General features: G+C 47.6%; 1 protein-coding gene across 1 annotated transcript in view; it reads left to right on the forward strand.

Annotated features, from left to right (window-relative positions):
* fbxo41 (F-box protein 41) overlaps positions 1-27,277 on the forward strand; it is a 280,638-nt gene that overhangs the window by 214,242 nt on the left and 39,119 nt on the right. Inside the window, exon 9 of the mRNA XM_078204808.1 lies at positions 23,128-23,246. Within this exon, the coding sequence (XP_078060934.1) occupies positions 23,128-23,246 (119 nt within the window). The remainder of the gene's footprint in view (positions 1-23,127; positions 23,247-27,277) is intronic.

Below are 27,277 nucleotides of genomic sequence, written 5' to 3' on the forward strand. Positions count from 1 at the left end.
TGCCTTCCCCACAATACTCCTGGCATTGAAATAGACACACCTCAAAAAATTATTTCCACCACACTCTACCCTTCCATTTGTGATTTTGCTTGAACTAACCTGTCTTTTTACCCCTGCTCCACTATCTGCTCTGGCACTCTGGTTCCCACCCCCCTCCAAATCTAGTTTAAACGCTCCCCAATAACACTAGCAAATCTCCCTGCAAGTATATTGGTCCCCTTGTAGTTGAGGTGTAACCCGTCTCTCTTGTACAGGTCCCACCTGCCCCAAAAGAGGTCCCAATGATCCAAGAATTGGAAACCCTGCCCCCTGCACCAGTTCCTCAGCCATGTGTTTATCCGCCCAAGCATCCTACTCCTGCCCTCACTGGCATGTGGCTCAGGTGGCAATCCTGAGATTACTACCCTCGGGGTCCTCTCCTTCAAATCTTGCCCCTCGCACCTTAAACTTGTGCCCCCTAGTAATTGACTCTTCCAACCTGGGAAAAAGCTTCTGACTATCCACTCTGTCCACCCCCTCATAATCTTGTAGACTTCTATCAGGTCGCCCCTCAACCTCCGTCGTTCCAGTGAGAACAAACCAAGTTTCTCCAACCTCTCCTCATAGCTAATGCCCTCCATACCAGGCAGCATCCTGGTAAATCTTTTCTGTACCCTCTCCAAAGCCTCCATGCAAGGCTTATTGAGAAAGTGAGGGGGTATGGGATCCAAGGGGACATTGCTTTGTGGATCCAGAACTGGCTTGCCCACAGAAGGCAAAGAGTGGTTATAGATGGGTCATATTCTGCATGGAGGTCGGTCACCAGTGGAGTGCCCCAGGGATCTGTTCTGGGACTCTTACTCTTTGTGATTTTTATAAATGACCTGGATGACGAAGTGGAGGGATGGGTTGGTAAGTTTGCTGATGACACAAAGGTTGGAGGTGTTGTGGGTAGTGTGGAGGGATGTCAGAAGTTGCAGCGAGACATAGATAGGATGCAAGACTGGGCGGAGAAGTGGCAGATGGAGTTCAACCCAGATAAGTGTGAGGTGGTTCATTTTGGCAGGTCAAATAGGATGGCGGAATATAATATTAATGGTAGGACTCTTGGCAGAGTGGAAGATCAGAAGGATCTTGGGGTCCGAGTTCAGAGGACGCTCAAAGCAGCTGTGCAGGTTGAGGCTGTGGTTAAGAAGGCGTATGGTGTACTAGCCTTCATCAATCAAGGAATTGAGTTTAGGATCAATAATCATGGGGGACTTCAACATGCACATTGACTGGCAGACTCAAGTCGGTAAGGGTGGAATGGAGGAAGAGTTCTTAGAATGCTGTCGGGATAGTTTCCTTGAACAGCATGTTACGGAACCGACGAGGGAACGAGCTATTTTGGATCTGGTATTGTGTAACGAGGTAGGTAGAATAAAGGATCTTATTGTGAAGGACCCTCTTGGGTCTAGTGACCACAATATGGTCGAATTTCTGATTCAGATGGAAGAGGAGAAAGTTTGGTCCCAAACCAGTGTCCTCTGTTTGAACAGAGGGAAATATGATAGGATGAGGGATGAATTGGCTAAGGTAGACTGGGAGAGCAGGCTGGCAGGTAGGATAGCTGAGGAACAGTGGAGGATTTTTAAGGAGATCCTTTTCAGTTCTCAGCAAAAATATATTCCAGCAAAAAACAAGGATTGTAAGAAAAGGGAGAACCAGCCGTGGATAACGAAGGAAATAAAGGAGAGTATTAAAATAAAAACAGCTGCGTACAGAGTGGCCAAAAATAGTGGAGAAACAAGTGATTGGGAAAAATTTAAGAAACAACAAAGAGAGACTAAGAAAGCGATAAAGAAAGGAAGGATAGACTATGAAGCTAGGCGAGCAATTAATATAAAAAATGATAGTAAAAGTTTTTATAAATATATAAAAAGGAATAGAGTGGCTAGAGTGAATGTTGGACCCTTGGAGGACGAGAGGGGAGAGTTAATAGTGGGAAATGAGGATATGGCTGAGTCTTTAAATAAGTTTTTTGTGTCGGTCTTCACGGTGGAGGACACAAATAGTTTGCCAAATATTAACGATAGAGGGTTGGCAGCAGGAGAAATACTTAATACAATTAATGTTACCAGAGAGGCAGTGCTGGGTAGACTAATGGGACTGAAGGTGGACAAGTCCCCGGGTCCGGATGGAATGCATCCCAGGGTATTGAAAGAAATGTCAGAGGTAATAGTGGATGCGTTAGTGATTATTTATCAAAACTCGTTGCATTCTGGGGTAGTGCCGGTTGATTGGAAAACGGCTAATGTTACGCCGCTGTTTAAAAAAGGAAGGAGACAAAAGGCGGGTAACTATAGGCCGGTCAGCTTAACGTCTGTAGTAGGGAAAATGCTGGAATCCATTATTAAAGAGGAGATAGCAGGGCATCTGGATAGAAATGGTTCGATCAATCAGACGCAGCATGGATTCATGAGGGGAAAGTCGTGCTTGACGAACATGTTGGATTTTTATGAAGATGTGACTAGGGCGGTTGATGGAGGAGAACCGGTGGATGCGGTGTTTTTGGATTTCCAAAAGGCGTTTGATAAGGTGCCCCATAAAAGGCTGCTGAAGAAGATTAGGGCACACGGAGTTGGGGGTAGTGTGTTAAAGTGGATTGGGGACTGGCTATCCGACAGGAAGCAAAGAGTCGGAATAAATGGGTGTTTTTCCGGTTGGAGGAAGGTAACTAGTGGCGTGCCGCAGGGATCGGTACTCGGGCCGCAACTATTTACCATTTATATAGATGATCTGGAGGAGGGGACGGAGTGTAGGGTAACGAAGTTTGCAGACGACACAAAGATAAGTGGAAAAGTGAATCGTGTGGAGGACTGAGAAGATCTGCAGAGAGATTTGGACAAGCTGAGTGAGTGGGCGAGGATATGGCAAATGGAGTATAACGTTGAGAAATGCGAGGTTATACACTTTGGAGGAAATAATAACAAATGGGATTACTATCTCAATGGAAACAAATTAAAACATGCTACCGTGCAAAGGGACCTGGGGGTCCTTGTGCATGAGACGCAAAAGCCCAGTCTGCAGGTACAACAGGTGATCAAGAAGGCAAATGGGATGTTGGCCTATATCGCGAGGGGGATAGAATATAAAAGCAGGGATGTCTTGATGCACCTGTACAGGGCATTGGTGAGGCCGCAGCTAGAATACTGTGTGCAGTATTGGTCCCCTTATATGAGGAAGGATATATTGGCATTGGAGGGAGTGCAGAGAAGGTTCACCAGGTTGATACCGGAGATGAGGGGTTTGGATTATGAGGAGAGGCTGAGGAGATTGGGTTTGTACTCGTTGGAGTTTAGAAGGATGAGGGGGGATCTTATGGAGACTTATAAGATAATGCGGGGGCTGGATAGGGTGGAGGCGGAGAGATTCTTTCCACTTAGTAAGGAAGTTAAAACTAGAGGACACAGCCTCAAAATAAAGGGGGGTCGGTTCAAGACAGAGTTGAGGAGGAACTTCTTCTCCCAGAGGGTGGTGAATCTCTGGAATTCTCTGCCCACTGAGGTGGTGGAGGCTACCTCGCTGAATATGTTTAAAGCGCGGATGGATGGATTCCTGATCGGTAAGGGAATTAAGGGTTATGGGGATCAGGCGGGTAAGTGGTACTGATCCACGTCAGATCAGCCATGATCTTATTGAATGGCGGGGCAGGCTCGAGGGGCTAGATGGCCTACTCCTGCTCCTATTTCTTATGTTCTTATGTTCTTATTAAATAAGAAATAGCAGGCCATCTGGATAAGAATGGTTCGATCAAGCAGACACAGCATGGATTCATGAGAGGAAAGTCGTGTTTGACGAACTTACTGGATTTTTATGAAGATGTGACTCGTGCGGTTGACAGAGGGGAACCGGTAGATGTGGTGTTTTTGGATTTCCAAAAGGCATTCGATAAGGTGCCTCACAAAAGGTTGCTGAAGAAGATTGGGTCACACGGAGTTGGGGGTAGGGTGTTAGCGTGGATTGGGGATTGGCTAGCCAACAGGAAGCAGAGAGTTGGAATAAATGGGTGCTTTTCTGGTTGGCAGATGGTGACTAGTGGCGTGCCGCAGGGATCGGTACTGGGGCCTCAACTGTTTACTATTTACATAGATGATCTGGAGGAAGGGACTGAGTGCAGGGTAACAAAGTTTGCTGACGACAAGAAGATAAGTGGGAAAGTGAATTGTGTGGAGGAAGCGGAAGGTCTGCAGAGAGATTTGGACAGGCTGAGTGAGTGGGCGAGGATCTGGCAGATGGAGTATAATGTTGGCAAATGCGAGGTTATTCACTTTGGAAGAAATAATAGCAAATTGGATTATTATTTAAATGGAAAAAAATTACAACATGCTACTGTGTAAAGGGACCTGGGGGTCCTTGTGCATGAATCGCAAAAACTCAGTCTGCAAGTACAACAGGTGATCAAGAAGGCAAATGGGTTGTTGGCATTTATCGCGAGGGGGATAGAATATAAAAGCAGAGAAGTCTTGCTGCATCTGTACAAGGCATTGGTGAGGCCGCAGCTGGAATACTGTGTGCAGTTTTGGTCCCCTTACTTGCGAAAGGATATATTGGCCTTGGAGGGAGTGCAGAGAATTGCTAACACCTCCTCCTTATTAACCTCAATCCCGTCTCGTCCAATAGCCTGTATCTCAGTATTCACCCTGACAACAATGTCTTTTTCCTGTGCGAATGCTGACGAAAAAGATTCATTTAGCGCCTCTCCTATCTCTTCAGGCTCCACGCACAACTTCCCACTACTGTCCTTGACTGGACCTAATCTTACCCTCGTCATTCTTTTATTCCTGACGTACCGATAGAAAGCTTTAGGCTTTTCCTTGATCCTACCTGCCAAAGACTTCTCATGTCCTCTCCTGGCTCTTCTTAGCTCTCTCTTTAGGTCCTTCCTGGCTAACTTGTAACTCTCAAGCGCCCTAACTGAGCCTTCACGTCTCATCTTTACATAAGTCTCCTTCTTCCTCTTCACAAGAGATTCAACTTCTTTAGTAAACTTCTTAAGTAAGGCTGTACAGGTACATAGGTCACTGAAAGTGGCAATGCAGGTGGAGAAGGTAGTCAAAAAGACATACGGCATGCTTGCCTTCATCGGCCGGGGTATTGAGTTTAAAAATTGGCAAGTCATGTGCAGCTTTATAGAACCTCAGTTAGGCTGCACTTGGAATGTAGTCAGTATTCACCAAAGAGAAGGACTTAGTGGATGATGAGTCTGGGAAAGGGTGTGGAGATAGTTTGAGTCATGTTGAAATCAAAAAGGAGGAAGTGTTGGGGTTTTTGATAAACATTAAGGTAGACAAGTCCCCAGGGCCAGATGGGATATACCTCAGAATCCTGAGAGGCAAGGGAGGGAATTGCTGGGGCCTTGAGAGAAGTCTTAGTATCCTCACTGGCTACAGGGGAGGTCATGATGTGGGGTCCCAGAGGATTGGAGAATAGCCAATGTTGTTCCTTTGTTTAAGAAGGGTAGCAAGAATAATCCAGGTAATTACAGGCCGGTGAGCCTTACATCAGTGGTAGGGAAATTATTGGGGAGGATTCTTCGAGAGAGGATTTATTCCCACTTGGAAATAAATGGACGTATAGTGAGAGGCAACTTTGTTTTATGAAGGGGAGGTCGTGTCTCACGGACTTGATTGAGTTTTTCGAGGAAGTGACGAAGATGATTGATGAGGATAGAGCAGTGGATTTGTCTACATGGACTTCAGTAAGGCCTTTGACAAGGTCCCTCATGGCAGACTGGTGCAGAAGGTGAAGTCGCATGGGATCAGAGGACGTACTAGTGAGAGGCAACATGGACAAAGAACAGTACAGCACAGGAAACAGGCCCCTTGGCCCTCCAAGCCTGTGCCGCTCATTGTTCCAACTGGACCATTTGTTTGTATCCCTCCATTCCCAGACTGCTCATGTGACGATCCAGGTAAGTCTTAAATAATGCAAGCGTGTCTGCCTCCACCACCCTACTTGGCAGCGCATTCCAGGCCCCCACCACTCTCTGTGTAAAAAACATCCCTCTGATATCTGAGTTATACCTCGCCCCTCTCACCTTGAGCCCGTGACCCCTCGTGATCGTCACCTCCGACCTGGGAAAAAGCTTCCCACTGTTCACCCTATCTATACCCTTCATAATTTTGTACACCTCTATTAGGTCTCCCCTCATTCTCCGTCTTTCCAGGGAGAACAAGCCCAGTTTACCCAATCTCTCCTCATAGCTAAGACCCTCCATACCAGGCAACATCCTGGTAAACCTTCTCTGCACTCTCTCTAAAGCCTCCACGTCCTTCTGGCAGTGAGGCGACCACAACTGGATGCAGTACTCCAAATGTGGCCTAACCAGCGTTCTATACAGCTTGCAGATAGTGAGGAGCATTGTCAGCAACTACAGAAGGATATAGATAGGCTGGAAATTTGGGCAAAGTAATGGCAGGTGGAGTTCAAACCTGATAAATGCGAAGTGATGCATTTTGGTAGAAATAATGTAGGGAGGAGCTATATGATAAATGGCAGAACCATAAAGGGTGTAGATACGCAGAGGGACCTGGGTGTGCAAGTCCACAGATCCTTGAAGGTGATGTCACAGGTGGAGAAGGTGGTGAAGAAGGCATATGGCATGCTTGCCTTTATAGGACGGGGCATAGAGTATAAAAGTTGGGGTCTGATGTTGCAGATGTATAGAACGTTGGTTCGGCTGCATTTGGAATACTGCGTCCAGTTCTGGTCGCCACACGACCAGAAGGACGTGGAGGCTTTGGAGAGAGTACAGAGGAGGTTTACCAGGATGTTGCCTGGTATGGAGGGGCTTAGTTATGAGGAGAGATTGGGTAAACTGGGGTTGTTCTCCCTGGAAAGACGGAGGATGAGGGGAGACTTAATAGAGGTGTATAAAATTATGAAAGGCATAGATAGGGTGAACGGTGGGAAGCTTTTCCCCAGGTCGGTGGTGACGTTCACGAGGGGTCATAGGTTCAAGGTGAAGGGGGGGAGGTTTAACACAGATATCAGAAGGACATATTTTACACAGAGGGTGGTGGGGGCCTGGAATGCGCTGCCAGGCAAGGTGGTGGAGGCGGGGACGCTGGGAACGTTTAAGACTGATCTAGATAGCCATATGAACGGAGTGGGAATGGAGGGATACAAAAGAATGATCTAGTTTGGACCAGGGAGCGGCACGGGCTTGGAGGGCCGAAGGGCCTGTTCCTGTGCTGTATTGTTCTTTGTTCTTTGTTCTCTTTGTAACATCAGACTCCAGCTTTTATACTCGATACCCTGTCCTATAAAAGCAAGCATACCATATGCCTTCTTCACCACCTTCCCCACCTGTCCTGTCACCTTCAAGGATTTGTGGACTTGCACACCAAGGTCCCTCTGTGTTTCTATACTCCTGATGACTCTGCCATTTATTGTATAACTCCCCCGCTACATTAGTTCTTCCAAAATGCATCACTTCGCATCTATCTGGATTAAATTCCGTCTGCCATTTCTCCACCCAATTTTCCAGCCTATCTATATCCTGCTGTATTGTCCGACAATGTTCATCGCTATCCGCAAGTCCAGCCATCTTCGTGTCATCTGCAAACTTGCTGATAACACCCATTACACCTTCTTCCAAATCATTTATATATATCACAAATAGCAGAGGTCCCAGTACAGAGCCCTGCGGAACACCACTGGTCACAGACTTCCAGCCAGAAAAAGACCCTTCGACTGTTACCCTCTGTGTCCTGTGGCCAAGCCAGTTTTCTACCCATCTGGCCACCTCTCCTTGTATCCCATGAGCCTTAACCTTCTCAACCAACCTGCCATGAGGGACTTTGTCAAATGCCTTACTGAAATCCATATAGACGACATCCACTGCCCTTCCTTCGTCAACCGTTTTTGTCACTTCCTCAAAAAACTCCACCAAATTTGTAAGGCACGACCTCCCTCTTACAAAACCATACTGCCTGTCACTAATGAGTTTGTTCCGTTCTAAATGCACACACATCCTGTCTCTAAGAATCCTCTCCAACAACATCCCTACCACGGACGTCAAGCTCACTGGCCTATAATTAACCGGGTTATCCCTGCTACCCTTCTTAAACAACGGTACCACATTTGCTATCCTCAATCCTCAGGGACCTCACCTGTGTCCAATGAAGAGACAAAGATTTCCGTCAGAGGCCCAGCAATTACATCTCTTGTCTCCCTGAGCAGTCTAGGATAGCTGCCATCAGGCCCTGGGGATTTGTCAGTTTTAATGTTACCGAAAAGACCGAACACTTCCTCCCTTGTAATGGAGATTCTCTCTAACGGGTCAACACCTCCCTCTGAGACACTCCCAGTCAACAAGTCCCTCTCCTTTGTGAATACCAACACAAATATTCATTTAGGATCTCCCCTATTCCCTTGGGTTCTAAACATAATTCCCCTCCTTTGTCCCTGAGACGTTCGACTTTTTCCCTGACAACTCTTTTGTTCCTAACATATGAATAAAATAAATGGATTTGTGAAGGGGAGGTCGTGTCTCACTAACTTGATCGGGTTTTTCGAGGAAGTGATAAAGATGATTGATGAGGATAGGGCAGTGGATGTTGTCTACATGGACTTCACTGAGGCCTTTGACAAGATCTCTCATGGCAGACTGGTGCAGAAGGTGAAGTCGCATGGGATCGGAGGTGAGCTGGCAAGGTGGATAGAAACCAGCTCCGTCAAAGAAGACAAAGGGTAGCAGTGGAAGGGTGCGTTTCTGAATGGAGGGCTGTGACAAGTGGCGTTCCTCAGGGATCAGTGCTGGGACCTTTGCTGTTTGTAATATATAGAAACATAGAAAAACTACAGCACAAACAGGCCCTTCGGCCTACAAGTTGTGCCGAACACATCCCTACCTTCGAGACCTACCTATAACCCTCCATCCTATTAAGCTCCGTGTACTCATCCAGGAGTCTCTTAAAAGACCCTATTGAGTTCGCCTCCACCACCACTGACAGCAGCCGATTCCACTCGCCCACCACCCTCTGTGTGAAAAACTTACCCCTAACATCTCCCCTGTACCTACCGCCCAGCACCCTAAACCTGTGTCCTCTCGTAGCAGACATTTCCACCCTGGGAAAAAGCCTCTGAGACTCCATCCGATCTATGCCTCTCAACATCTTATACACCTCTATTAGGTCTCCTCTCATCCTTCGTCTCTCCAAGGAGAAAAGACCGAGCTCCCTCAGCCTATCCTCATAAGGCATGCCACTCAATCCAGGCAACATCCTTGTAAATCTCATCTGCACCCTTTCAATCTTTTCCACAACCTTCCTGTAATGAGGCGACGAGAACTGAGCACAGTACTCCAAGTGGGGTCTGACGAGGGTCTTATATAGCTGCATCATTATCCCCGGACTCCTAAACTCAATCCCTCGATTGAGAAAGGCCAGCACACCATACACCTTCTGAACCACCTCCTCCACCTGCGGGGCCGATTTTAGAGTCCTATGGACCCGGACCCCAAGGTCCTTCTGATCCTCCACAGTACTAAGAGTCTTTCCCTTTATATTGTACTCCTTCATCCCATTTGTCCTACCAAAATGGACCACGACGCATTTATCTGGGTTGAAGTCCATCTGCCATTTCTCCGCCCAGTCTTGCATCCTATCTATGTCCCTCTGTAACTTCTGACATCCCTCCAGACTATCCACAACACCACCAACCTTCGTGTCGTCGGCAAACTTACCAACCCATCCCTCCGCTTCCTCATCCAGGTCATTTATGAAAATGACAAACAGCAAGGGTCCCAGAACAGATCCCTGGGGCACACCACTGGTGACCGACCTCCATTTAGAAAAAGACCCATCTATACCCACTCTCTGCCTCCTTTGGGCAAGCCAGTTCTGGATCCACCGGGCAGCAGCCCCTTGGATCCCATGCCCTCTCACTTTTTCTCGAAGCCTTGCATGGGGGACCTTATCGAACGCCTTGCTAAAATTCATATAAACCACATCTACCGCTTTCCCTTCTTCAATGTGTTCAGTCACATTTTCGAAGATCTCCACCAGGCTCGTAAGGCACGATCTGCCCTTGACAAAGCCATGCTGAGTATTTTTGAGCATACTAAACCTCTCTAAATGCTCATACATCCTGTCCCTCAGGATCTTCTCCATCAGTTTACCAACCACTGAGGTTAGACTCACCGGTCAGTAATTACCTGGGCTATCCCTATTCCCCTTCTTCAAAATAGAACATAACAAAGAAAGAACAATACAGCACAGGAACAGGCCCTTCGGCCCTCCAAGCCCGCGCCGCTCCCTGGTCCAAACTAGACCATTCTTTTGTATCCCTCCATTCCCACTCCGTTCATATGGCTGTCTAGATAAGTCTTAAACGTTCCCAGTGTGTCCGCCTCCACCACCTTGCCTGGCAGCGCATTCCAGGCCCCCACAACCCTCTGTGTAAAATATGTCCGTCTGATATCTGTGTTAAACCTCCCCCCCTTCACCTTGAACCTATGACCCCTCGTGAACGTCACCACCGACCTGGGGAAAAGCTTCCCACCGTTCACCCTATCTATGCCTTTCATAATTTTATACACCTCTATTAAGTCTCCCCTCATCCTCCGTCTTTCCAGGGAGAACAACCCCAGTTTACCCAATCTCTCTTCATAACTAAGCCCCTCCATACCAGGTAACATCCTGGTAAACCTCCTCTGTACTCTCTCCAAAGCTTCCACATCCTTCTGGTAGAGTGGCGACCAGAACTGGACGCAGTATTCCAGATGCGGCCGAACCAACGTTCTAGACATCTGCAACATCAGACCCCAACTTTTATACTCTATGCCCCGTCCTATAATGGCAAGCATGCCATATGCCTTCTTCACCGCCTTCTCCACCTGTGACGTCACTTTCAAGGATCTGTGGACTTGCACACCCAGGTCCCTCTGCGTATCTACACCCTTTATGGTTCTGCCAGTTAGAACATAGAACATAGAACATTACAGCGCAGAACAGGCCCTTCGGCCCACGATGTTGCACCGACCAGTTAAAAAAAAAAACTGTGACCCTCCAACCTAAACCAATTTCTTTTCGTCCATGAACCTATCTACGGATCTCTTAAACGCCCCCAAACTAGGCGCATTTACTACTGATGCTGGCAGGGCATTCCAATCCCTCACCACCCTCTGGGTAAAGAACCTACCCCTGACATCGGTTCTATAACTACCCCCCCTCAATTTAAAGCCATGCCCCCTCGTGCTGGATTTCTCCATCAGAGGAAAAAGGCTATCACTATCCACCCTATCTAAACCTCTAATCATCTTATATGTTTCAATAAGATCCCCTCTTAGCCGCCGCCTTTCCAGCGAAAACAATCCCAAATCCCTCAGCCTCTCCTCATAGGATCTCCCCTCCATACCAGGCAACATCCTGGTAAACCTCCTCTGCACCCTCTCCAAAGCCTCCACATCCTTCCTGTAATGTGGGGACCAGAACTGCACACAGTACTCCAAGTGCGGCCGCACCAGAGCTGTGTACAGTTGCAACATAACGCTACGACTCCTAAATTCAATCCCCCTACCAATAAACGCCAAGACACCATATGCCTTCTTAACAACCTTATCTACTTGATTCCCAACTTTCAGGGATCTATGCACACATACACCTAGATCCCTCTGCTCCTCCACACTATTCAAAGTCCTCCCGTTAGCCCTATACTCAACACATCTGTTATTCCTACCAAAGTGAATTACCTCACACTTCTCCGCATTAAACTCCATCCGCCACCTCTCGGCCCAACTTTGCAACCTGTCTAAGTCTTCCTGCAAACTACGACACCCTTCCTCACTGTCTACCACACCACCGACTTTGGTGTCATCAGCAAATTTGCTAATCCACCCAACTATACCCTCATCCAGATCATTAATAAATATTACAAACAGCAGTGGCCCCAAAACAGATCCCTGAGGTACACCACTTGTAACCGCACTCCATGATGAATATTTACTATCAACCACCACCCTCTGTTTCCTATCCGCTAGCCAATTCCTGATCCAATTTCCTAGATCACCCCCAATCCCATACATCTGCATTTTCTGCAGAAGCCTACCATGGTGAACCTTATCAAACGCCTTACTAAAATCCATATATACCACGTCCACTGCCTTGCCCCCATCCACCTCCTTGGTCACTTTCTCAAAAAACTCAATAAGGTTAGTAAGGCACGACCTACCTGCCACAAAACCATGCTGACTATCACCTATCAATTCATTACTCTCCAAATAACTATAAATCCTATCCCTTATAATTTTTTCCAACATCTTGCCGACAACAGAAGTGAGACTCACCGGTCTATAATTCCCGGGGAAGTCTCTGTTCCCCTTCTTAAACAATGGGACAACATTCGCTAACCTCCAATCTTCTGGTACTATACCAGAGGCCAACGACGACCTGAAGATCAGAGCCAGAGGCGCTGCAATCACTTCTCTTGCCTCCATGTTATCATATAGCTTCTCTTGCCTCCATGTTATCATATAGCTCCTCCCTACATTATTTCTACCAAAATGCATCACTTCGCATTTATCAGGATTGAACTCCATCTGCCATTTCTTTGCCCAAATTTCCAGCCTATCTATATCCTTCTGTAGCTTCTGACAATGCTCCTCACTATCTGCAAGTCCTGCCAATTTTGTGTCGTCCGCAAACTTACTGATCACCCCAGTTACACCTTCTTCCAGATCATTTATATAAATCACAAACAGCAGAGGTCCCAATACAGAGCCCTGCGGAACACCACTAGTCACAGGCCTCCAGCCGGAAAAAGACCCTTCCACTACCACCCTCTGTCTTCTGTGACCAAGCCAGTTCTCCACCCATATAGCCACCTCCCCCTTTATCCCATGAGATCCAACCTTTTTCACCAGCCTACCATGAGGGACTTTGTCAAACGCTTTACTAAAGTCCATATAGACGACATCCACGGCCCTTCCCTCGTCAACCATTTTGGTCACTTCTTCAAAAAACTCCACCAGGTTAGTGAGGCATGACCTCCCTCTCACAAAACCATGCTGACTATTGTTAATGAGTTTATTCCTTTCTAAATGCGCATACATCCTATCTCTAAGAATCTTCTCCAACAACTTCCCGACCACGGACGTCAAGCTCACCGGCCTATAATTACCCGGGTTATCCTTCCTACCCTTCTTAAATAACGGGACCACATTAGCTATCCTCCAATCCTCTGGGACCTCACCTACATCCAGTGATGAGACAAAGATTTGCGTCAGAGGCCCAGCGATTTCATCTCTCGTCTCCCTGAGCAGCCTTGGATAGATTCCATCAGGCCCTGGGGATTTGTCAGTCTTTAAATTCTCTAACAAACCTAACACTTCCTCCTTTGTAATGGAGATTTTCTCCAACGGTTCAACACTCCCCTCCGAGACACTCCCAGTCAACACATCCCTCTCCTTTGTGAGTACCGACGCAAAGTATTCATTTAGGATCTCCCCTACTTCTTTGGGCTCCAAGCATAATTCCCCACTTTTGTCCCTGAGAGGTCCGATTTTTTCCCTGACAACCCTTTTGTTCCTTACGTATGAATAAAATGCCTTGGGATTCTCCTTAATCCTGTCTGCCAAGAACATTTCGTGACCCCTTTTTGCTCTTCTAATTCCCCGTTTGAGTTCTTTCCTATTTTCTTTGTACTCCTCCAGAGCTCTCTCCGTTTTTAGCTGCCTGGACCTACCATACGCCTCTCTTTTCTTTTTGACCAGTCCCTCACTTTCCCTGGTTATCCACGGTTCTCGAATCCTACCCTTCCTATCCTTCTTTTTAACAGGCACATGCCTGTCCTGTAGCCCTAACAAGTGTTCCTTAAAAGACTCCCACATGCCAGATGTGGACTTACCCTCAAACAGCCTCTCCCAATCAAGAGCTGCCAATTTCTGCCTAATCCCACTAAAGTTAGCCTTCCCCCAATCCAACACCTTACCCTTGGGACACCACTCATCCTTTTCCATCACTATCCTAAAGCTAACAGAATTGTGGTCACTATTTGCCACATGTTCCCCTACCGAAACTTTGAAGACCTGACCGGGCTCATTCCCCTATCACTGCAGGCAGTCCATTCCACACCCCAAACACTCTCGGAGTAAAGAACCTACCTCTGATATCCTTCCTATATCTCCCACCATGAACCCTATAGTTATGCCCCATTGTAATAGCTCCATCCACCCGAGGAAATAGTCTTTGAACGTTCACTCTATCTATCCCCTTCATCATTTTATAAACCTCTATTAAGTCTCCCCTCAGTGACAAAGTGACAAAAACGGTTGATGAAGGAAGGGCCGTGGATGTTGTCTATATGGATTTCAGTAAGGCATTTGACAAAGTCCCACATGGCAGGTTGGTTAAGAAGGTTAAGGCTCATGGGATACAAGGAGAAGTGGCTAGATGGGTGGAGAACTGGCTTGGCCATAGGAGACAGAGGGTAGTGGTCGAAGGGCCTTTTTCCGGCTGGAGGTCTGTGACCAGTGGTGTTCCGCAGGGCTCTGTACTGAGGCCTCTGCTATTTGTGATATATATAAATGATTTGGAAGAAGGTGTAACTGGTGTAATCAGCAAGTTTGCGGATGACACGGAGATGGCTGGACTTGCGGATAGCGAAGAGCATTGTCGGTCAATACAGCAGGATATAGATAGGCTGGAAAATTGGGCGGAGAGGTGGCAGATGGAGTTTAATCCGGATAAATGTGAAGTGATGCAATTTGGAAGAAATAATGTAGGGAGGAGTTATACAATAAATGGCAGAGTCATCAGGAGTATAGAAACACAGAGGGACCTAGGTGTGCAAGTCCACAAATCCTTGAAGGTAGCAACACAGGTGGAGAAGGTGGTGAAGAAGGCATATGGTATGCTTGCCTTTATAGGACGGGGTATAGAGTATAAAAGCTGGAGTCTGATGATGCAGCTGTATAGAACGCTGGTTCGGCCACATTTGGAGTACTGCGTCCAGTTCTGGTCGCCGCACTACCAGAAGGACGTGGAGGCGTTAGAGAGAGTGCAGAGAAGGTTTACCAGGATGTGGCCTGGTATGGAGGGTCTTGGCTATGAGGAGAGATTGGGTAAACTGCGGTTGTTCTCCTTGGAAAGACGGAGAATGAGGGGAGATCTAATAGAGGTGTTCCAGATTATGAAGGGGATAGATAGGGTGAACAGTGGGAAGCTTTTTCCCAGGTCGGAGGTGACGATCACGAGGGGTCACGGGCTCAAGTTGAGAGGGGCGAAGTATAACTCAGATATCAGAGGGACGTTTTTTACACAGAGGGTGGTACGGGCCTGGAATGCGCTGCCAAGTAGGGTGGTGGAGGCAGGCACGCTGACATCGTTTAAGACTTACCTGGATAGTCACATGAGCAGCCTGGGAATGGAGGGATACAAACGATTGGTCTAGTTGGACCAAGGAGCGGCACAGGCTTGGAGGGCCGAAGGGCCTGTTTCCTGTGCTGTACTGTTCTTTGTTCTTTATTCTTTGTTCAGCCTCCTCCACTCCAGAGAGAACAGCCCTAGCTCCCTCAACCTTTCCTCATAAGACTTACCCTCCAAACCAGGCAGCATCCTGGTAAATCTCCGTGGCACTCTTTCCAGCGCTTCCACATCCTTCTTATAGTGAGGTGACCAGAACTGCGCACAATATTCCAAATGTGGTCTCACCAAGGTCCTGTACAGTTGCAGCATAACCCCATGGCTCTTAAACTCCAACCCCCTGTTAATAAAAGCTAACACACTATAGGCCTTCTTCACAGCTCTATCCACTTGAGTGGCAACCTTTAGAGATCTGTGGATATGGACCCCAAGATCTCTCTGTTCCTCCACAGTCTTCAGAACCCTACCTTTGACCCTGTAATCCACATTTAAATTAATCCTACCAAAATGAATCACCACACATTTATCAGGGTTAAACTCCATTTGCCATTTTCCAGCCCAGCTTTGCATCCTATCTATGTCCCTTTGCAGCCTACAACAGCCCTCCACCTCATCCACTACTCCACCAATCTTGGTGTCATCAGCAAATTTACTGATCCACCCTTCAGCCCCCTCCTCTAAGTCATTAATAAAAATCACAAAGAGCAGAGGACCAAGCACTGATCCCTGTGGCACTCCGCTAGCAACCTGCCTCCAATCCGATAATTTTCCATCCACCACCACCCTCTGTCTTCGATCAGACAGCCAGTTACCTATCCAATCGGCCAACTTTCCCTCTATCCCACACCTCCTCACTTTCATCATAAGCCGAACATGGGGGACCTTATCAAACGCCTTACTAAAATCCATGTATATGACATCAACTGCCCTACCTTCATCAACACACTTAGTTACCTCCTCAAAAAATTCAATCAAATTTGTGAGGCACGACTTGCCCTTCACGAATCCGTGCTGACTCTCCCGGATTAATCCGCATCTTTCTAAATGGTCGTAAATCCCATCCCTAAGAACCTTTTCCATCAATTTACCAACCACCGAAGTACGACTAACCGGTCTATAATTACCAGGGTCATTTCTATTCCCTTTCTCAAGCAGAGGAACAACATTCGCCATTCTCCAGTCCTCTGGCACCATCCCCGTGGACAGTGAGGACCCAAAGATTAAAGCCAAAGGCTCTGCAATCTCATCCCTCGCCTCCCAAAGAATCCTAGGATATATTTCATCAGGCCCAGGGGACTTATCGACCTTCAGTTTATTCAAAACTGCCAGGACATCCTCCCTCCGAACATCTATTTCCTCCAGCCTATTAGCCTGTAACACCTTCTCTTCCTCAAAAACATGGCCCCTCTCCTTGGTGAACACTGAAGAAAAGTATTCATTCATCACCTCGCCTATCTCTACTGACTCCATGCACAAGTTCCCACTGCTGTCCTTGACCGGCCCTCACCTCACCCTGGTCATTCTTTTATTCCTCACATAAGAGTAAAAAGCCTTGGGGTTTTCCTTGATCCGACCTGCCAAGGACTTCTCATGTCCCCTCCCAGCTGTCCTAAGCCCCTTTTTCAGCTCGTTCCTTGCTAACTTGTAACCCTCAATCGAGCCATCTGAACCTTGTTTCCTCATCCCTACATAAGCTTCCCTCTTCCTTTTCACAAGACATTCCACCTCTTTCGTGAACCATGGTTCCCTCACTCGGCCATTTCCTCCCTGCCTGACAGAGACATACCTATCAAGGACACCCAGTATTTGTTCCTTGAAAAAGTTCCACTTTTCATTAGTGCCTTTCCCTGACAGTTTCTGTTCCCAACTTATGCCCCCTAATTCTTGCCTAATCGCATCATAATTACCTCTCCCCCAATTGTAAACCTTGCCCTGCCGTACGGCCCTATCCCTCTCCATTGCAATAACAAAAGACACCGAATTGTGGTCACTATCTCCAAAGTGCTCTTCCGCAACCAAATCTAATACTTGGCCCGGTTCATTTCCCAGTACCAAATCCAATGTGGCCTCACCTCTTGTCGGCCTATCCACATATTGTGTCAGGAAACCCTCCTGCAAACACTGCACAAAAAATGCCCCATCCGAACTATTTGACCTTCAAAGGTTCCAATCAATATTTGGAAAGTTAACGTCCCCCATGACAACTACCCTGTGACCCCCACACATATCCATAATCTGCTTAGCAATTTCTTCCTCCACATCTCTATTACTATTTGGGGGCCTATAGTAAACTCCTAACAACGTGACCGCTCCTTTCCTATTTCTAACCTCAGCCCATATTACCTCATCCCCCTCGAAGTGCCTTTCCACAGCCGTTAAACTATCCTTGATTAACAATGCTACTCCTCCACCTCTTTTACCAGCTTCCCTACACTTATTGAAACATCTATACCCCGGAACGTCCAATAACCATTCCTGTCCTTGTTCTACCCACGTCTCCGTAATGGCCACAACATCGTAGTCCCAAGTACCAATCCACGCCCCAAGTTCATCTTCCTTGTTCCGGATGCTCCTTGCATTGAAGTAGACACACTTCAACCCACCTTCCTGTCTACCGGTACCCACCCTTGACCCTGATACCTTCCCCAATACCTCACCACCCTCAACACTGACTTCTGGACTACAACTCCTTTTCCCACTCCCCTGACAAATTAGTTTAAACCCCCCTGAAGAGCCATATCAAATTTCCCTCCCAGGATATTGGTGCCCCTCTGGTTCAGGTGCACCCCGTCCTGTTTGTACAGGTCCCACCTTCCCCAGAATGTGTTCCAATTATCCACGTATCTGAAACCCTCCCACATCCGCAATCCTCCAATCCTCCAGCACCTCTCCCGTCTCCATCGACGACGCAAAGATCATCGCCAGAGGCTCTGCAATCTCCTCCCTCGCCTCCCATAGTAACCTGGGGTACATCCCATCCGGACCCGGTGACTTATCTATCTTGATGCCATTCAAAGATTCCAGCACAACCTCTTTCTTAAAGTCCACATCCTCATTCCTTTCAGTCCACCGCACGCCCGCAGTACATCCACCCAGGTCCTTCTCCTCTGTGAAAACCGAGGCAAAATACTCATTGAGCACCTCTGCCATTTCTACTGGTTCCGTACAGACTTTCCCGCCTTCACCTTTTATAGGCCCTATTCCGCCACGTCTCATCCTTTTACTCTTCACAGATTTATAGAACGCCTTAGGGTTCTCCTTAATCCTACCTGCCAGGGCCGGCTCGTGACCCCTTCTGGCTCTCCTAATTTCCTTCTTTAGTCCCTTCCTACAAGCCGTATACTCTTCTAAATCCCTATCTTCGCCAAGCTCTCTGAGCCTTTTGTACGCTTTCCTTTTCTTCTCGACTAGGTCCCGCACAGCTTTCGTGCACCATGGTTCCTTTAACCGACCAACACCTTCCTGTCTGCTCGGAACGTTGTCCTGCAGAACTCTAGACAGACATTCCTTGAAAAACTGCCACCTCTCTTCGGTACATTTCCCCGAGAATACCTCCTTCCAATTTACTCCTCTAATTTGCTGTCTAATGTCTTCATATTTCCCCTTACTCCATATAAACACTATCCTAGCTTGCCTGATCCTCTCTTTTTCCAATGCAAGCCTAAAGGAGATAGAGTTATGATCGCTATCCCCAAGATGCTCTCCCACTGAGAGATCTGACACCTGTCCAGGTTCATTTGTCAGTATCAGATCAAGTACAGCCTCTCCTCTTGTAGGCTTGTCCACATGCTGTGTCAGGAAACCCTCCTGAACACACCTAACGAACTCTTCCCCATCCAATCCCCTTACCCTCGGGATATTCCAATCTATGTTTGGGAAATTAAAGTCTCCCATCACAACAATTCTGCTATTACTGCATCTCTCCAGGATCTGTTTCCCTATCTGCTCCTCCACCTCCCTGTTACTATTGGGCGGACTATAGAAAACTCCCAGCAAAGTGACCGGCCCCTTCCCACTCCGAACTTCCACCCACAAAGACTCGGTAGACAATCCCTCCACAGCATACACCTTCTCTACAGCTGTGACTCTATCCCTGATCAGCAGTGCCACTCCACCCCCTCTCTTGCCTCCCTCCCTGTCCTTCCTGAAACATCTGAATCCCGGCACCTGGAGTATCCAGTCCTGTCCCTGAGACATCCAGGTCTCCGTAATGGCCACCACATCACACTTCCAGGCATCGATCCACGCTCTGAGCTCATCCCCTTTGTTCAGCATACTCCTGGCATTAAAGTAAACACATCGCAATCCTTTGGTCTGAGCTCTCCCCTTCTCTATTCCCTGTCCATCCGCTCTCTTGCACCGCCTATAACCCTTCTCTGTTTGCGAGCTACCTTCCTCACTCTCAGTCGCCTCATTTTGATCCCCTCCCCCCAACCTATCTAGTTTAAACTCTCCCCAGTAGCCTTAGCCAACCTTCCTGCCAGGATATTGGTCCCCCTGTGGCAACCATTTCAGCCCTGGGTAAAAGCCTCTCGATCAATACCCCTCAACATCTTATACACCTCTATCAGGTCACCTCTCATCCTTCGCCTCTCCAAGGAGAAACGGCCTAGCTCTCTCAACCTATCCTCATAAGGCATGCCACCTAATCCAGGCAACATCCTTGTAAATCTCCTCTGCACCCTTTCTATGGCTTCCACATTCTTTCTGTAATGAGGTGACCAGAACTTGGCACAGTACTCCAGGTGGGGTATGTATGTATGTATTTCCTGCATGTAGTTTTAATGTAGAGCAAAGGACTTACCCACTACTTCCCAATCAGCTCTCCCCCTCATCGTCTCTACTCCTGCAGCAGGGCAACATCACTTTCTAAAGATGAACAGGTTCATAAGAACATAAGAACATAAGAAATAGGAGCAGGAGTAGGCCATCTAGCCCCTCGAGCCTGCCCCGCCATTCAATAAGATCATGGCTGATCTGACGTGGATCAGTACCACTTACCCGCCTGATCCCCATAACCCTTAATTCCCTTACCGATCAGGAATCCATCCATCCGTGCTTTAAACATATTCAGCGAGGTAGCCTCCACCACCTCAGTGGGCAGAGAATTCCAGAGATTCACCACCCTCTGGGAGAAGAAGTTCCTCCTCAACTCTGTCTTAAACCGACCCCCCTTTATTTTGAGACTGTGTCCTCTAGTTTTATCTTCCTTACTAAGTGGAAAGAATCTCTCCGCCTCCACCCTATCCAGCCCCCGCATTATCTTATAAGTCTCCATAAGATCCCCCCCATCCTTCTAAACTCCAACGAGTACAAACCCAATCTCCTCAGCCTCTCCTCATAATCCAAACCCCTCATCTCCGGTATCAACCTGGTGAACCTTCTCTGCACTCCCTCCAATGCCAATATATCCTTCCTCATATAAGGGGACCAATACTGCACACAGTATTCCAGCTGCGGCCTCACCAATGCCCTGTACAGGTGCATCAAGACATCCCTGCTTTTATATTCTATCCCCTTCGCAATATAGGCCAACATCCCATTTGCCTTCTTGATCACCTGTTGTACCTGCAGACTGGGCTTTTGCGTCTCATGCACAAGGACCCCCAGGTCCCTTTGCACGGTAGCATGTTTTAATTTGTTTCCATTGAGATAATAATCCCATTTGTTATTATTTCCTCCAAAGTGTATAACCTCGCATTTCTCAACGTTATACTCCATTTGCCATATCCTCGCCCACTCACTCAGACTGTCCAAATCTCTCTGCAGATCTTCTCCGTCCTCCACACGATTCACTTTTCCTTTTCAAGAGTAAAAGAGCACCTCTTTCTCTTCTGCACCAGAGACCCATTCTGTTCCAAATGTCCAAATATATTCACTTTGACGGTGTCTCATTCAGCTCACCTATATTCCAACTGCCCATGTGTCCATATCCTGACCCCCTTCCTGACTCACTCCTCAAACAGTTTCCCCTGACATTGGGATTTTTTTTGTGGGAGGTGGGCATTGCTGTTCCGGGAAATATAATATCGCAGGTAATTAAGAAGGCAAATGGAATTTTGTCCTTTATTGCCGGAGGGATGGAGTTTAAAAACAGCGAGGTTATGTTGCAGCTGTATAAGGTGCTGGTGAGGCCACACCTGGAGTACTGTGTAGTTTTGGTCTCCTTACTTGAGAAAGGATATACTGGCACTGGAGGAGGTGCAGAGGAGATTCACTAGGTTGATTCCGGAGTTGAGAGGGTTGGCTTATGAAGAGAAACTGAGTAGACTGGGGCTATACTCATTGGAATTCAGAAGAATGAGGGGAGATCTTATAGAAACATAAGATTATGAAGGGAATAGTTAAAATAGAAGCAGGGAAGTTGTTTCCACTGGCGGGTGAAACTAGAACTAGGGGGCATGGCCTCAAAATAAGGGGAAGCAGATTTAGGACTGAGTTGAGGAGGAACTTCTTCACACAAAGGGTTATGAATCTGTGGAATTCCCTTCCCAGTGAAGCAGTTGAGGCTACCTCATTGAATGTTTCTAAGGCAAGAATAGATAAATTTTTGAACAGTAAAGGGTTATGGTGAGCGGGCGGGTAAGTGGAGCTGAGTCCATGAAAAGATCAGCCATGATCTTATTGAATGGCGGGGCAGGCTCGAGGGGCCAGATGGCCTACTCCTGCTCCGAGTTCTTATGTTCTTATATTTGTTGTCCATCCCTAATTGCTCATGAACTGAGTGGCTTGCCAAACCATTTCAAAAGGCAGTTAAGAGATAGTAAAATGTATTTATTAGTCACAAGTAGGCTTATATTAACACTGCAAAGAAGTTACTGTGAAATTCCCCCAGCCGCCACACTCCGGTGCCTGTTCGAGTCAATGCACCTCACCAGCACGTCTGGCTCAGACACGGAGAGAACATGCAAACTCCACACAGACAGTCACCCAAGTCGGGAATTGAAACCGGGTCCCTGATGCTGTGAGGACTGTGCCACCGTGCCGCCCCCACATTGTGAGTTAACCACATTGATGTGGGTCTGGAGTCACATGCAGGCCAGACCGGGTAAGGACTGCAGATTTCCTTCCCTAAAGGACATTAGTGAATCAGATGGGTTTTTACAACATCAACAATGGTTTCATTGTCATCTTTAGACTTTTAATTCAAGGTTTTTGTTGAATTCAAATTTCACCATCTGATGCGATGGATCTTGATCCTGAGAGTATTAGAACATAGAACAGTACAGCACAGAACAGGCCCTTCGGCCCACGATGTTGTGCCGAGCTTTATCTGAAACCAAGATCAAGCTATCCCACTCCCTATCATCCTGGTGTGCTCCATGTGCCTATCCAATACCGCTTAAATGTTTCTAAAGTGTCTGACTCCACTATCACTGCAGGCAGTCCATTCCACACCCCAACCACTCTCTGCGTGAAGAACCTACCTCTGATATCCTTCCTGTATCTCCCACCACGAACCCTATAGTTATGCCCCCTTGTAATAGCTCCATCCACCCGAGGAAATAGTATTGCCCTGGGTCTCTGGATTGTTGATCCCTGACGATGCCACTGTGCAACTGCCTTCCCTCTTGCGATTGACCTGATGAGTGCAGGGTGAATAGCTTTGACAAAATGTCTTTTTTCAGCAATACTCAAGTGGTAACTCGTTCCAATTCTTTTAAATCTGTTGCTTTGTCTGATTTTCGGATGGGTACCTCTGTGTAATATGGTCTTTTTCATTCAATCTCTTTCCCTCCAGCCACCAGCCAACCCGATTCAACAATCGCAGTTTGCAGATGATCGGACGCTGTTGGCCGCACTTGCGAGCGCTGGGAGTTGGTGGTGCAGGATGTGGACTACAGGGACTGGCCTCCTTGGGTAACAGTCAGGATATACTTCAGGCTCTATCTCAAACACTCATGTCATTGAATTCAGTTTATTGAGAATACAAGCTTAATCAATGCAGCTTGGTTGAGGGGTCAATCACGAGGGGGGCACAGCTTTAGGGAGAGGGGCAGGAGATTCAGGGGGGATTGGAGAAAAAATGTTTTCACTCAGAGGGTGGTGGGAATCCGGAATGCATTTGGTGGAGGCTTGAAACCTTACAACCTTTAAAAAGTATTTGGATAAGCCATTGAAATATAACATTCAAGTATCTGGGACAAGTGCAAGAAAAAGAGATTAGCACAACTTTAGTGGTAGGTTTGTCGCTGCAGGTTTGATGGGCCGAAGGGCCTTTTCTGTGTCCGACTCTATGATTCTATGAGTCTGTTATAGAGTCACAGAGCAATACAGCAGGGAAACAGGCCCTTTGGCCCAACTGTTCTATGCCGATCATGGTCCCTCCCAGCTAGCCCACGTTTGGCCCATATCCCACTAACCCTTTCCCAGCCATGTACTTATCCAAATGCTTTCTAAATGATGCTATTGAAACTGCCTACTCCTGCTTCTAGTTTCTATGTTTCTCTGCCTCTGCTATTGCAGCCAGCACCCCCACCAACTGTTGCATGATCTTGCAGCTGATCACGAGCCTCCACCACCAGGATATATCACCACCGTGTGCCCCTCACCCCACCGATTTCAATGCCGAGTGGCAGCAGGGGCCCCCTTACCTCTGTCCCTCACTGATCGCCTGCAGAGTGACAGCGGGCCAGTGCCCCCTCCTGCAATGATCGGACCGCCCCTCCCCTTCAGGCCCGGCTCCCTGGCTCTGCCCGGTGGGCAATACCAAAGAATATAGAACATTGCAGCGCAGTACAGGCCCTTCGGCCCTCGATGTTGCGCCAACCTGTGAAACCAATCAAAAGCCCATCTTACCTACACTATTCCAATATCATCCATATGTTTATCTAATGACCATTTAAATGCCCTTAATGTTGGCGAGTCCACTACTGCTGCAGGCAGGGCATTCCACACCCTTACTACTCTCTGTGTGAAGAAACTACCTCTGACATCTGTCCTATATCTGTCACCCCTCAATTTAAAGCTATGTGGAAAGGGATCTGGGTGGTTGTACTGCTGGTTTGCGGTGGACAGAAAGGATCGAGCATGTGGACATAAAGAAAGAGGATGTGTTGGAACTATTGAATGGCATCAAGGTTGGTAAGTCGCCGGGACCGGATGGGATGTACCCCAGGTTACTGTGGGAGGCGAGGGAGGAGATTGCGGAGCCTTTGGCGATGATCTTTGCATCGTCGATGGAGAAGGGAGAGATTCCGGAGGATTGGAGGATTGCAGATGTGGTCCCTATATTCAAGAAAGGGAACAGGGACAGCCCGGGAAATTACCGACCGGTGAGTCTAACCTCAGTGGTTGGTAAGTTGATGGAGAGGATCCTGAGAGACAGGATTTATGATCATCTAGAGAAGTTTAGTATGATCAAAAGTAGTCAGCACGGCTTTGTCAAGGGCAGGTCGTGCCTTACGAGCCTGGTTGAGTTCTTTGAAAATGTGACCAAGCACATTGACGAAGGAAGAGCGGTGGATGTGGTCTATATGGACTTCAGCAAGGCGTTCGATAAGGTCCCCCATGCAAGACTTCTTGAGAAAGTGAGAGGGCATGGGATCCAAGGGGCTGTTGCCTTGTGGATCCAGAACTGGCTTGCCTGCAGAAGGCAGAGAGTGGCTGTGGAGGGGTCTTTCTCTGCATGGAGGTCAGTGACCAGTGGAGTGCCCCAGGGATCTGTTCTGGGACCCTTGCTGTTTGTCATTTTCATAAATGACCTGGATGAGGAAGTGGAGGGATGGGTTGGTAAGTTTGCTGACGACACCGAGGTAGGTGGTGTTGTGGATAGTTTGGAGGGATGTCAGAAGTTGCAGCGAGACATAGATAGAATGCAAGACTGGGCGGAGAAGTGGCAGATGGACTTCAACCCGGATAAGTGTGTAGTGATCCATTTTGGCAGATCCAATGGGATGAAGCAGCAGTATAATATGAAGGGTACCATTCTTAGCAGTGTAGAGGATCAGAAGGACCTTGGGGTCCGGGTCCATAGGACTCTTAAATCGGCCTCGCAGGTGGAGGATGCGGTCAAGAAGGCGTACGGCGTACTAGCCTTCATTAATCGAGGGATTGAGTTTAGGAGTCGGGAGATAATGCTGCAGCTTTATAGGACCCTGGTTAGACCCCACTTGGAGTACTGCGCGCAGTTCTGGTCACCTCATTACAGGAAAGATGTTGAAGCCATTGAAAGGGTGCAGAGGAGATTTACAAGGATGTTGCCTGGATTGGGGGGCATGCCTTATGAGGATAGGTTGAGGGAGCTTGGTCTCTTCTCCCTGGAGAGACGAAGGATGAGAGGTGACCTGATAGAGGTTTACGAGATGTTGAGAGGTCTGGATAGGGTAGACTCTCAGAGGCTATTTCCAAGGGCTGAAATGGTTGCTACGAGAGGACACAGGTTTAAGGTGCTGGGGGGTAGGTACAGAGGAGATGTCAGGGGTACGTTTTTCACTCAGAGGGTGGTGGGTGAGTGGAATCGGCTGACGTCGGTGGTGGTGGAGGCAAACTCGTTGGGGTCTTTTAAGAGACTTCTGGATGAGTACATGGGATTTAATGGGATTGAGGGCTATAGATAGGCCTAGAGGTAGGGATATGATCAGCGCAACTTGTGGGCCGAAGGGCCTGTTTGTGCTGTGGCTTTCTATGTTCTATGTCCCCTCGTGCTTGCCATCAGCATCCAAGGAAAAAGGCTCTCACTATCCACCCTATCTAATTCTCTGATGATCTTATATGCCTCTATTAAGTCACCTCTTAACCTTCTCTCTGACGAAAACAACCTCAAGTCCCTCAGCCTTTCCTCATAAGACCTTCCCACCATACCAGGCAACATCCTAGTAAATCTCCTCTGCACCTTTCCAATGCTTCCACATCCTTCCTATAATGCGGCGACCAGAACTGTACGCAATACTCCAAGTGCGGCCGCATCAGAGTTTTTGACAGCTACAACATGACCTCCTGGCTCCGAAACTCAATCCCTCTACCAATAAAAGCTAACACTCCGTACGCCTTCTTAACAACCCTATCAACCTGGGTGCCAACTTTCAGGGATCTATGCACATGGACACCGAGATCTCTCTGTTCATCCACACTACCAAGTATCTTACCATTAGCCCAGTATTCTGTAATCCTGTTACTCCTTCCAAAGTGAATCACCTCACACTTTTCCGCATTGAACTCCATTTGCCACCTCTCAGCCCAGCACTGCAGCTTATCTATGTCCCTCTGTAACTTGCAACAACCTTCCGCACTGTCCACAACTCCACCGACTTGTGTCATCCGCAAATTTACTAACCCATCCTTCTACGCCCTCATCCAGGTCATTAATAAAAATGACAAACAGCAGTGGCCCCAAAACAGATCCTTGCGGTACACCACTAGAAACTGAACTCCAGGATGAACATTTCCCATCAACCACCGCCCTCTGTCTTCTTACAGCTAGCCAATTCCTGATCCAAACCGCTAAATCACCCTCAATCCCATGCCTCCGTATCTTCTGCAATAGCTTACCGTGGGGAACCTTATCAAACGCTTTACTGAAATCCATATACACCACATCAACTGCTTTACCCTTATCCACCTCTTTGGTCACCTTCTCAAAGAACTCAACAAGGTTTGTGAGGCACAACCTACCCTTCACAAAACCGTGTTGACTATCCCTAATCAAATTATTCCTTTCTAGATGATTATAAATCCTCTCTCTTTTAATCCTTTCCAAAACTTTGCCCACAACAGAAGTAAGGCTCACTGGTCTATAATTACCAGGGTTGTCTCTACTCCCCTTCTTGAACAAGGGGACAACATTTGCGATCCTCCAGTCTTCTGGCACTATTCCTGTAGACAATGACGACATAAAGATCAAAGCCAAAGGCTCTGCAATCTCCTCCCTAGCCTCCCAGAGAATCCTGGGA

The sequence above is a fragment of the Mustelus asterias genome, unplaced genomic scaffold, assembly GCF_964213995.1.
Source record: "Mustelus asterias unplaced genomic scaffold, sMusAst1.hap1.1 HAP1_SCAFFOLD_458, whole genome shotgun sequence".
Lineage (NCBI taxonomy): Eukaryota > Metazoa > Chordata > Chondrichthyes > Carcharhiniformes > Triakidae > Mustelus > Mustelus asterias.